The following is a 13,521-nucleotide window of genomic DNA, read 5'->3' as shown; positions in this document are numbered from 1 at the left end:
TCACAGTGCAAACTACAACAAGCAACAACAAATATATTACTGCTTACTATGGACACAGCAGCGAACAGTTCCTTACGCTTGACAGTGCGCTTTAATGCAGTGTTTGATCTAGGGCCGGTTTTACCATCTACTGGTAAAGTGGATGGTAGCTACACTTAGCAACATGGCTTGCATACTACCAACTGCATGCAAAGGTTTAGGGATTGGCTGGACTGATTTTCAGCAAATTCTCCATTTTGGTTGGTGCTGTGTATCATTAGAATCATGAAGCTCATTTTGATCATCTTATTTTCGTTCTATTATGTGTGTTCCTTTCTTATCCCCCACCAACTTGATTTGACATTTGTTTCTGCCTTTCCTATACCCATATGTCATCCCTCATCTCTCAGGATGCCTGCCCTTGTGATGAAGCTGGGATGCAGACACGAGCTTGTTAGCAGCTGAGAAGGGATGGATGTAGAAGATAATAATAATAATAATAATAATAATAATAATAATAATAATAATAATAATAATAATAATAATAATAATAATGTTATTGTTTTTACATCGCAATAACTACTTTTTGATTGTTCTGGAGACGCCGAGGTGCCGGAATTTTGCCCCGCAGGAGTTCTTTTACGTGGCCGTAAATCTACCGACATGAGGCCGACATATTTGAGCACCTTCATATACCACCGGACAGAGCCAGGATTGAATGTGTCAAGTTGGGGTCAGACGGCCAGTCCAGCTGCGGGTGGGGGCGGTAGAATAACTCCCACGGTATACCCTGCCTGCTGCAACAGGCAACTAAACAGAGGGACTTAACTTGGGAATGTGGGTTGAGGACCATGGGGCCCTTAGCCGAGTCCCGACATTGTCTCCACTTTCTTGTGTCAGGCTCCTCACTTTCATCTATCCTAACCGACCGACGGTATTAGGTTGATGAGGCCTAGGGAGTTTTCCGTTTTCACGCCCTTCGTGGCCCTTATTTTTCTTCGGCCGATTACCTTCATTTTATGAAGAGTCGGATCCCTTCCAATTTTCTCTGATTATTGTTATAAAGAGGATGGTTGCCTAGTTTTTCTTTCCCTTAAAACAATAATCACCACCACTCAGACAGCCAGCGCCTCAATCATCTGAGCCACTCAGCCCGGCGCGCTCTGTTTTATGGCCAGATGCCATTCCTGTTGGCAACCCGATACGGTGCGATGTAATCACTACTGTGTGTTTCTGTGGTCGTTGGTATTGTAGTGTGTTGTCTGAATATGGAGAGGAGAGTGTTGGAACAAACATAAATACCCAGTCCCTCAGCCATAAGAATTAAACCAGATTCAAATAAAATCCCTAACCCGGCTGGGAATCGAAACCAGGACCCTCTGAACCGAAGGCCTCAATGAGTTGGACTTAGATCACAACCTGCAAGCGTAAATTTGTTCTGTTGAAAACAAATGTGTTAGTGTGCCTCTTTTCTATCTACACAGTGAATTGATATTGATTGTGTGCAATTTAGAATACTACTCTCAAGAAATATCTGGTTAGGTGAAGTTTTATCTGACCCTAGAAGAGGCCAGTAATTTACCCTTCAGGTTAACTGACATTCATGCTGCATTACTCGAAATGGAAACTACCTTTAACACACCAGATAAGTCAACTGCTCCTTTACCAGTAAACAAGGAGAACCGGTCCCTAGTATGTGTTTGCAATGTTTTCTCAACAAAACCATCCACATGGATTGAAAGAGCAATGTACAATAGCAACTATTTAGTCCATTCTGGCTGATATTCGCAAAATTAAGAACTTCCACACCTAATACATTACAGACAACATTTCACATTGTGATGAACATCTTGGCTGCCATATTCTTAAATTATAGAGAGAACCAAGTTTCAGTGTACACTAACACAAAATTAATAATAATTAGAGAAAGATATTTTTCATAGACACTAATTTTTCAATGTCTGAGGAAGGACACTTTTCAGAGTACAGTTGCATTTGATATGAATCGATGAAAATGTTGTAGGTAGGCCTATGTCTTTGAAGAAATATTACAGGCATAGATGTTCAGAATCACACTAAACACAATGGGCTAGGATGATTTTACAGGACAGCAGCTGAATAAAATGAGACTGTATAAAAGAACAGAACATCATTCATCTGCTGGCCCTGCGATTTAGAGGTAGTGGGCCTGCTACTTACCAGAGGCTCTGCGTTCGATTACCTGCATCTGAGTGTTGGTTCGAGTTCTACTCAGTCTACACGAGAGTAATGAGCTATTTCAGGATGAGATAGTGGCCCCTGTCTCGAAAGCCAAGAATAACAACCTAAAGGATTTGTTGCACTATAATGCATCCACTCATAATCTGCAGGCCTTCGTAGGTCAAGGCCCAACAGGGCTGCAACGCCATGGGATTTGGTATTTTCTTTCCTTCTTTGCCTGGAAGGTTCCTTTTACCAAGAAGTGTTGTAATGCTGTTCCTTTCTCGATCTAGCCTAGAATTCTTCACACAGTTCAAATTTTGGGAAACTCTGTATAAACCACATACTTCGAATAAAAAATTAGAGAACCATAATTTGATTAGACTGACTGAAAATATTATTAATTGAAATTGGTAGTGTTTAGGCTTCTCTTGGTCTTAAAAGTAATGAGAATTTTGCCCCTGTGTGCTGGTACAATCACTGGTTGGAATGCAATACCTCTCTAAAACACTGGCTAGTTGAGACACACCGCAAGCCGTCATTGTAGCACAATGCTGTGACAATGCCTAAGCTTTCACAATCAAAAATGAGTTTTTAGTACAGCAGGAATGATCAGCTTCAATTCACAATCTTGAAACAAATTTTTTTTTTTTTGTTAGAAACCATTTTCTTCCCTTTTGAGCCAGTTAGTAAACAACTTTTAAGGACAGATGGCAGAAACGATGACTAGTTTTAAGCCTTAGACAACATCTAAATTGAGCACAATCTTCCACTGCATAAACAATGTTCAGCCATGTTTAACTAGACATTGTTTAAAGTTTCAATATTGGTTTGAAAGTGGAGATAGTAGTATCTTTTATGCAATACTTCGCTTGTCGCAACCAGTGAAATTTGTCAGTGCGCGCGCTGAACGCCAGTCAGCTGTTTGTCTTCCTACACATTACTCAAATATGGCTGAGCATAACTTGCCCCAGATAAGAGCATCGCTTTCGGTGGAAATTAAATCTCATAATATTATCGACACTAAGGAGACGCCACCGTATAAGGAAGTATAGCTTTCATTATAGCATTGTTACAGCGAGTGTAATCTACTCATAAATAAGGTAGCTTCGACGAAGGGAAGATGAAGCAATAGTAATGTGTAACCGAGTGTTGTACGGGCCACATAGATGTAGCTTGCATTCTGGAGATTGTAGGTTCGAAGCGCATCATCGGCAGCCGTGAAGTTTGTTTTCCATTGTTTCCCTATTTTTACATCAGGCAAATACTAGGGCTGTTGTTGTGGCCACGGCTCTTCTTCCCCAGTCCTCCTCTTTAAACAATAATCACCACCATCACCACCACTTGCCTTCTCTTATCTCATAGTTGCCGAAAACTTATCTGAATTAGCGCAATGATTAAATATATAAAACCTACTTTTTAGTTGTCACTATTACCGTGTGTGTGCTTACTTGGCAGTAAATATAATACAAGTGAATCTCTCCCAGTTGATGTATGTGACAGCCCTCTGAAGATTGGGACAAGTAATTCTGACATGTATGTAGTCGAAGTGACCTATAATTCCATGGAAATTATCCCATGTATAATAAAATATATTGTGGTTGCCAAGAATTTTTTAAAAGTTGACAGTTACTAGACTGTCCTTTTGTCGGTCTCAAGAAACAAGTCTCTTGAAAAACGAAATTTTATTTTAAGCTCTACCTCCCCATACATTTAAAATGAACTGCTGCGATTTCGCAGTGGGCGACACACAGACAGGCCGTCGGACTAACATTTCTTACCGGAATCGTCTCAACATGAGAATACAAATTAGGCTACTTGTTTCATGGTACATAACCTCTGACTGTGATTCACTCCTCTCATTTGAGGTTAAACAGTGTTCTCGGCAGTGTTTAAACATGGCCAGTTGAACATTGGTTTTAGACAGTGTCTAAGTGATAAATAACGTCTCTGCAATGTGGCAGCCATACTTAGGCATTGTTTAACCGTAGACATCATCTAAACACTTGTTTCTGCAATCGGCCCTACGTGTACCAGTCAATAAAAACTACCGGTAATGCAAGATTAATAAATACTAGAAAATACCTAAAAGATAAAGCATTTAATGACAAAATATACAGACAAGACCAACTACTGGCATGACACATTCCACTCAGAGGAGAGGAAGTTCAACAGATGGATTTCATCATTAAGACAAGTTTAAAAACATTTCCCTCTGCGCCAGGTTATTTTAAGGGAAGGACTTGAGCAGATACATTTTTACTGATACTATTATCCCAGTGGGAGATGAGGTGAGACGATATTTTATGACACGTTTTTATGTCCAAATGCCCTTCCCAATACCAATTTCAGTTGATGAAATAATGAACATGAAATGAAATGGCGTATGGTTTTTTTTTTTTTTGCTAGGGGCTTTACGTCGCACCGACTCACATAGGTCTTATGGCGACGATGGGATAGGAAAGGCCTAGGAGTTGGAAGGAAGCGGCCGTGGCCTTACTTAAGGTACAGCCCCAGCATTTGCCTGGTGTGAAAATGGGAAACCACGGAAAACCATCTTCAGGGCTGCCAATAGTGGGATTCGAACCTACTATCTCCCGGATGCAAGCTCACAGCCGCGCGCCTCTACGCGCACGGCCAACTCACCCGGTCGTATGGTTTTTAGTGCCGGGAGTGTCCAAGGAAAAGTTTGGCTTGCCAGGTGCAGGTCTTTCGATATGGCACCCATAGGCGACCTGCACGTTGTGATGAGGATGAAATGATGATGAAGACAACACATACACCCAGCCCCCTTGCCAGCGAAATTAACCAATGATGGTTCAAATTCCCGACCCTGCCAGGAATCGAACCCGGGACCCTTGTGATCAAAGGCCAGCACGCTAACCATTTAGCCGTAAAGCCGGACAACATGAAATGAATGATGGTGAATGAATCTGGGTAAGGAAGTGGAAGGAATCAGCTGTGGCCCATGAATAGGATTGTCCTGGCATTTGGTTGGAAATGAAAAAAGGGAAACAGCAGAAAACCACTCTCGGGACAGCCGACAGTGGGGTTCGAACTTGCTCGCCTGCCGAATGCAGAGCTTCATTGCATAGCCATAGCATATTAACACTCACGGCTACTCCACTCAGTGATACTATTACTGACATAATTCTGGAGCTGGTATCATCAAAATCAGGATCATTTGGGAAAAAAGATATCTGAGGAGGTGGCGACAATTCCTCATCAGACCCCCTTGTGAATGGAGGCGGTAGAATAACACCCACGGTATCCCCTGCCTGTCGTAAGAGGCAACTAAAAGGGGCTCCAGGGGATGTCAACTACTGAGCGTGGGTTGGCGACCACGGGACCCTTACCCGAGTCCTGGCATTCCTTCCACTTACTTGTCTCGGTCTCCTCGTTTTCATCTATCCTATTAGACCTCTCTTCCCAGTAATTACTTTTACATTTTTCGGAGATGCCGAGGTGCCAGAATTTAGTTCTTTTGCGTGCCAGTAAATCTATAGACACGAGGCTGGCGTATTTGAGCACTTTCAAATACCACCGGACTGAGCCAGAATCGAACCTGCCAAGTTGTGATCAGAAGACCAGCGCTTCAACCGTCTGAGTCACTCAGCCCGGCCTCTCTCCATAATCACTATTCACTTGTAAATCACTATTTATGACAAAGCATTCAATTTCTTCATCAACAAGAGATGAATTTACACTTCAAGACACAATAATGGTTACACGATAGCGGGAAAGATGTTTCACTCCGACAAAGGTGAAATAACATCACAATACTTTCATAACATGCAAAATGGAGTGGTATGTATGCCATACAGAACTGCTTTGAACATTTCCACGGAAATCCAAAGCATGACACTGTATCGCATATATATATGAGCTCGGTGAATTAGTTACCGCAGCAAAACGTATATGTATGGGTTTACAGAACAAGATCCACCTTTTCAATACAAGATGTGTTGTCGGTTAAAATTACAACCTCATTTATTTAAATTTAACTTATTGTTTTGTAATCTCTATTCAATACGGACCAAACGTGAAATTCTTTAAATGTATGGGTTTGGCGGACAAAGCACGACGCTCAAAAACGTGTATATACGGGTTCGGCGTTAAATAGGTTAGAACAATGCACACACAATCTTAACACAATGCTGTCCGCTCACGTATCAATACGTGTTTGCAAGCATGGTGCTCTGCAGCCGATCACGTATGAATACGTGTTGGTGCAAGTCTGTCTTCTGATGCCATCTAACGGTTATTGAGGAACTATTTGGAGATTATCGTTGATGTACCTAAATGGTAGAAAATCTCCGCTTCTTTTAGTACTGGTTTTGCCCGTTTTAGTCCGTCAGTGGCATTTGTTTTTGCGTTCGAATATCTTCCGTGTATCCATCAGTGCCAGAGAAGTGATACGGTGAATGACACGTTTATTGCACCATGTGAACAATGACCTGTTCCTTCAGATTGCAAAGATGGTCTAGATATAAGTACTGTTGATAATATTCTCCCTATTTCTGGCAGTGAGTGGCCTAACGGGATATTATACTGTTTTTGTAGTCTTTCTCGTGGACGCCTGGCGTTAAAATTTCGCCGAGTGAACCTGAAAATATAAGTTATGATGTCAAGTTGTTCATTTGTAATGATTTGTTGGCGTATATGGTGGAGGAATCAAACAGATGTCATTACCAGAATGAATCAAAATATAAAATCTCACCAAAAACATTAAAGTGGACAGATATAACTGTAAATGAACCCAAAATTATTAAATTATGATACCCTGCAATAACTCCATGTCTCTGCCAAAACCTTCCGGCCACAGGGGCCAGTTATACGTGAGATGGGCCGGACAGCAATGTGTTACAATAAAAATGTTTTTGCAATTGTTCATAATATTGACTGATTCTTAAAAAAAGTAATGATATGATGGAATCTGAAGATGTCGCTTCAAGAACGAAACATGTCGTTATGTTGTTAATTAAAAGTTTTCTTTTTGCGGAATTTTCTAGTATTTATTAATCTTGCATCAGTTTCGACAAACTTGAAAACTTTAAAAGGTTATATACCTGCTTGGAATGATGACACATAGTGATCGCGGGAGTAGAGAATGTCCAAAACAGCACGTATTCGTGCTCCTTTTGTTGCCGAAAACTTTAGATGTATAGGTGAAACATTAAACCACTAAGCTACGAAAAGCAAATGACGAGTCGCACTGGGACGAAACCCCGTTTATCTTTAAGATCGAGAGACTTGAACACGTATTTTGATATTATTCCAATTTACAATCCTGTGTCACAGATTTGGACAACAGACATTTTAGATATGGATCTCTTTCTGTGATTTGATTCACAAAGTAGTCAACCCAACATCATCAAACATGACATTCTCTTGGGAAGTTGCTGTCTTCCAGACTATTAGGCTGCTCGTCCACTGAAAGCGACTGTGCGCGATCATGGGATCAGGCGACTACGTGCTTAATGGTGCGACTGATTCCAATGCAAAGAGTGTAACGAAACCGCATCCACTGCAAGCGACCTGGAGCAGCCAAATTCACACGACTACAGCCGACAAGTGACAGATCCTCCTCGAATGGGATTTTCCTCTTTTAGTCACCAGTACACCACATTTCCTACAAGCATTTAGTTGTCTCCCGTTGGCATACACGACATTATTATTTATTACAGTATCAATCATCATTCATCATTGATGTAGACAGTGAAAAGTTCTGCAGTGCAGTTTGTGAAAAAAAAAAAAAACACTCCTATGGAACATGAAAGATAAATGCTATCACTCTCCAGATTTACATTGCACACTACAGAGGAAGTGGGTGCTGGTAGTACTATACATGTCTACCTCTTAGTCCAGTCTTAGTCTTAGTCCAGTTTTACGTCTGGTTCCATTCCAGATGCCGACCTCAGTGGAGGAGCTAATGAAGATGAAATGAAATTGTTGAATGAAACTCCAATCTCCAAACAGTAAACTAAATCCTTATCATCCATCCCACAGCATCTTTAATGTTTTTAATAACTTAGCAACGCCTACTACAGAAACTTATAGAGATCTGTACAGATGCCAACTGACAGCCACACGAAGTCGCCTGCAGTGGACGACCCAGTCGAGCATAGTCGTATGAATCAAAGTCGGATGTAGTCGCGTGTAGTTGCTTTCAATGGATAAGCAGCCTTGTAATGTGTTTGACAAGTAAAGAAACTCCTCCCGCCTAGATTTTAAGGCAGGTTAGGGCAGAGGGTTGAAGACGAGTTATATTCAAGACACTTTTGCAGCGATAGAAAGTAACAAATGCCTTCCCTACCTGGGCTTTCGTATTCTCTTCAAATACAGTACATATGCAACCTAACAGCAAACGAGCTCTGTTAACGTTAAGCAAAAGTACGGATTTCTGTTCCCTTTCCCTCATCAAAAAGAACAAGAGTCTCTCTTCTCACCAAACACATTCCACGCCGTGATCTCATTTTAACACTTTGGTGACCGGGTCAGAACGGAGGCTGCTACTCCCTGTTGACCAGATAGTTCAAGCCTGCAAGAACAAATCGACACTACTGCCCTGAAACTAATGTAATGCAAGAGGTATTCTAGATAATGACCTCAAACTTCTATATTACAAACTGGATTGTCTTTTGAAAAGCTGCCGACTGCATCCGTACCCACTACATACTACAAGTGCTGTCTCTATTCGACTTGTGCATATCTGAGTCACAGCTGTACCAGTATTCCAAAACACGAGACTGCTGCCTATGTGACATAGAAGGACGAAAATCATTGTAAGAATCACTCAAATAATTAGAAATATCTAATTCACTGTCTCTAGGTACATCTGATACCTTGTCTGCACCTAATTCATCACAAATATTGATATCTGTTAGCACCTGCATGTACCGCGCCACTGATAGCTGCACTGAAGCTCCAAGGAATAGCTCGACATTTCTGATATTATTTTGTTAACTAGATGAAGGTTTAAAGAAAAGAAGGTGATGGAGCAATAGCTGCCGTATGACTACACTGTTTAAAACTTATAAGTCTGCCACCAGATTGTAGCAGCAATCAAGGAAACACAACGTCCATAAAAATGAGAATTCTCGTAGCCCGTCATGTACGGTCGGCCGAGAAATTACGAGAATTCTCGGGGCCAGTCACCAATGTGTTAATGAGTCTACGTTTCCTTTACACCGGAGTAGGCCTTGTTAAGTTTAGGGCTCAAGTGGAATCGAACTCTCCTTATTAAGTGGAGATGCCTTCTGGAGCGATGAGTTGCCATCTGTTTTCCAAGTACTGGGAGTTAGACTTTGATTAACACGCTGAGGACGAGAAGGGTGCTCTGGGATCGCCGGCTGAATTCCCCGTTAGACCAGACCTGAGGACCACCGCTAAATGGAAATAAAGATAAAAATTTGATGTTCCGTATTGAACTGTATCACAATTAAATTGAAACAAGAAATAAAGTGGTTCAACCTATTCAATACAAGGAAAATAAGAAATGTAGTGTTACATTCTTATTTGATTAAAAGCGGTACTGGTTACGACCACTAATCTGGGTCGTCATCAGCCGATTAAATAAAAATATAAAAACAATGCATAGGAAAACAAAAAGTAAAGGATAAGATTTTCACTAAAAGCAGTTCAAGAAGCACTAAAACACAATAGGGATTAGCACTGCGTGATGTAAGATCCTAAAATCCAGAAGAAGTCGAAGATCAGTCATTTATATGAAGCAAGGTGCAAGTTCTTGAAGAACAGCGTAACATACCTAATGTCCGGCACTGTGCTTCAAAATGTATTTGCAGGCTTCTTCACTGAACTATACACCAATTCTCATAAAAATTTTGAAGCACAGTGCCGGACATTAGGTATGTTATGCTGCTCTTCAAGAACTTGCACCTTGCTTCATATAAATGACTGATCTTCGACTTCTTCTGGATTTTAGGATCTTACATCACGCAGTGCTAATCCCTATTGTATTTTAGTGCTTCTTGAACTGCTTTTAGTGAAAAACTTATCCTTTACTTTTTGTTTTCCTATGCATTGTTTTTATATTTTTATTTAATCGGCTGATGACGACCCAGATTAGTGGTCAAAACCGGTACTGCTTTTAATCAAATAAGAATGTAACACTACATTTCTTATTTTCCATGTATTGAATAGGTTGAACCACTTTATTTCTTGTTTCAATTTAACTGTACATGGAAATAACTTAAACTACGGACCACTGTGGTCCCTGCGGAAAGTTCGCTACGTCTGGGGTCAGACATTTTTATGACCGCAATAGCACTAAACACCTGCCATACACAGAAATGCCCCCCAACATAATTAGTTGTATCTTTTTCAGGTATAATTCTGTTACCATATGTTTTCTTTTTTAGAGACTGAAAAAATCTAACAGTTATAAATTAGCATGTTAAGTACAGCACTCTACACCTGCCAACATCTGTGGCATGCGATCATGGAGCCCTGAGCTGAGTTCTGGCATTGCTTCCACTTGCTTGTGTCAAGCTACTCACTTTTCATCTATCCTGTCCGACCTCCCTTGGCCACCTCTTGTTATTTTCCGACCCTGACAGTATTAGAGCATTCGAGGCTTAGGGAGTTTTCCATTTTCACGCCCTACGTGGCCCTCGTCTTTCTTTGGCTGATACCTTCATCTTTTGAAGTGTCGGATCCCTTCCATCCTTTCCCTCTGATTAGTGTTGGCCACTAATCACTAATCGCTAATCACCGTCACCACTATGTGGCATGATCCATCTAATACAGAACTCTGCGCTGGTGAGTTAATTAAAGCTACTGTTAACGAGATGCAAGGTGTATTTCGGTTACTAAATAGGACGATGGCACCGAGCGTTCGGTAGCACACACAGCACAAGACGTGTCCACGCTTACAAGCAGTCACAGCACGTTCACATCCGCCACTATCTTCCAAATGGTTCGAATTCTACCCATGTTCACAGAGGCACTTTTAAGACATATTTATTGCAGCCAATGGCCATTAAGGTAATAGACACACACTAGGTAACTTATAAGATCACTCATTACAGAGGCTTTTTGCTTCTCCTACTGAGTACGTTCCACCGTTTCGGCTTGTGCCGTCACTTCTGACATTTTTCCAGACGAACAAGGGCTGCAGAGAGTCCAGAAGACAATGACTTTCCATCAGATAACAGTCATGGAGGACTACCTCAGTACATGATATCCTAGGCCATTCATCATTATAGCTAGCAATCACCACAGAATCTTCAATGGTACATAACTTTTAACAAATTTTCTTAAAGTTCCTCCGACAGTGTCATAACTGCAGATCCTCAGAGCTGCACTGCATCAAGTGCCAAGACATTTTCAAATTCTTAAAAGCTAGCACTAACATTCTGCTGATTTTCCATCTTGCCTTACAAACCTCCAACAACACAGAGGAATAACTATCTACCAAGTCATCTTGACCTATCTGATCTGCTTGAGGGGAAACCCTACTGAAATTTTCGACCAAAATTGGCCAAAAGCACACAAAAAAGTGAGATTTTTGGTACAAGTACACTCCAAACTTTGGGGCACATAGTGGCACCATTAGAAAAAAAATTCTTTTTGGGCATTCTTTTAATTGGGCATGCTCACCCCAACTTTCTTTTTCTTTTAAAATTCAAAATGCTCCAGATGAACCAGTTTCAAACTATTAGTTTTGCACAAAGTGCATTTATATGCCGTTCATAATTTGTAGTATCAATATTTAAAATGATCGGAAATAACTTGAGTCCAAAACCCAAACCAATTGAGTCAACACATAGAACATTCATTACTTCTAAGATGCATAACAAAAACATACGTAAAAACATTATACAACAATTTATTCCTTTGGTCTTCCTAAGTGTGCACTTAGAGAGCATTCTGAAAAAAAAAAAAACTTTTTAAAATAAAAAGTGAGCCATAATTACGAAAATAATTAATCAATTAAACTGAAGGTTGAATTTTTCTTCATTTTAGTTTTTATTAACTGTCTCACAAAGTTTGGTGTGCAGCAGGTTAAAATTAACGCAGACAGAAAATTCAGTAGGGTACCCCTTAAGATTTCAGAGCTCATGACCGGTTTATTGCCAATCACAACTGTTTAGCTCAATATTTAGGCTACTTTGCAGGTAACACTGTCATGAAGGTTTCTAAGGCCTAACTTTGGTGAATCTACCGATCTTGATTAATTCATGTGTAATTTCCTTGCTTCAGTACGTTTCTACAAGTGACAGTCCGTGGGAAACTGGAGCTTACCCTTCAACTAGTTGAAATAGATTAAAGTCCTTTTAAAGAGGTCTTAAGGAGGTGACTTCTGATTGGGTTTAACACCTGTGTAAAAAATAGTTATTGCTATTTGAATTGTCAGTTTAAACCACTTACTTATATAGTGTAAAGGAGGCATATTCTGGTTTGAGAATTGAAGTCTAACGTCACATACAGGTTACAGAGACCTAGTATCACATTTTTGTCCATTCCTAGCAAGACATCTCTTTTTCCTGAGGACTGTCACGTTGAGACCTACCCAACTATAATTTCTGTGAGGAAACATTTGCTGATGTTCGACACAAGCAAGTGAATTCTATCACAGGCACGAAAGACAGAACTTCTGTTCTTATTTCTTGCACCATCCACACTAAGAACGAAAGCCTGATTCATTCGTGTATCAACATGTGCATTGTACAGCCTAAGAATAGGATGGAATTTTAAGTAACATGACGTGAGAAATCCTTCACTTGTGCGTTGTGTTGTAGCTCGTGACGATGTTGTTACTGACCGTGTCCTCGTCCATGGCCTGGTCCCAATTGAAGGCTTCTCCTTGCCGACCGGGCAACTCACCAAGATGTGAAAACCGCTCGTTAAACTGAGGATCTCGTGTTTTGAGTCGCACAAACCTCTGGTACATGAGTTTTTTAGCAAAGGCATACAGCTCAAGATCGAGTGCATTCAGACGGCGTATCAAATCCAGCTGATCCGGTCTCAGAGTCCCGAGGGTCATGCTCGAGAGGGTAGCATTGTGCTGTTCAAAGGGTACCAAGAAACGAAGGTTGAAAGTCTCTTCAAAAACATACTGACCCACCTGAAATGAGAAATTATTATATTATTAATATAAAACAAAATACACGGTAGCGGGTCATAAAACCACTTATGAAAAGACTAAGTATATGGAATACAAGCAACAAAGTGAGAGGAATATCAGATGTGCCAACTTTCAAAAGTAAAAAAATTGATATATTTTTTTTGGCGGCATATCCTGACTTGTTTGGTTTCAGAAGTGGAAGGTCAACAATAGAGCCCATTCCCGTACTCCCATTGCTTTTCCATTAGTTGTCT

General features: G+C 40.6%; 1 protein-coding gene across 1 annotated transcript in view; it reads right to left on the bottom strand.

Annotated features, from left to right (window-relative positions):
- Positions 1–9,481: 9,481 nt before the first annotated feature.
- The window catches only part of Hs6st (heparan sulfate 6-O-sulfotransferase), a 37,136-nt gene continuing 33,096 nt past the window's right edge, over positions 9,482–13,521 (bottom strand). The window contains exons 4-5 of the mRNA XM_067158030.2: positions 12,965–13,267; positions 9,482–9,566 (exon numbers count right to left, since the gene is read on the bottom strand). Of these exons, the coding sequence (XP_067014131.1) occupies positions 9,543–9,566; positions 12,965–13,267 (327 nt within the window). The 3' untranslated portion in view covers positions 9,482–9,542. The remainder of the gene's footprint in view (positions 9,567–12,964; positions 13,268–13,521) is intronic.

This window comes from Anabrus simplex, chromosome 14 (genome assembly GCF_040414725.1).
Source record: "Anabrus simplex isolate iqAnaSimp1 chromosome 14, ASM4041472v1, whole genome shotgun sequence".
NCBI lineage: Eukaryota > Metazoa > Arthropoda > Insecta > Orthoptera > Tettigoniidae > Anabrus > Anabrus simplex.
Note: the sequence above shows the minus strand (reverse complement) of the source record. Positions and strands in the feature narration are given on the sequence as shown.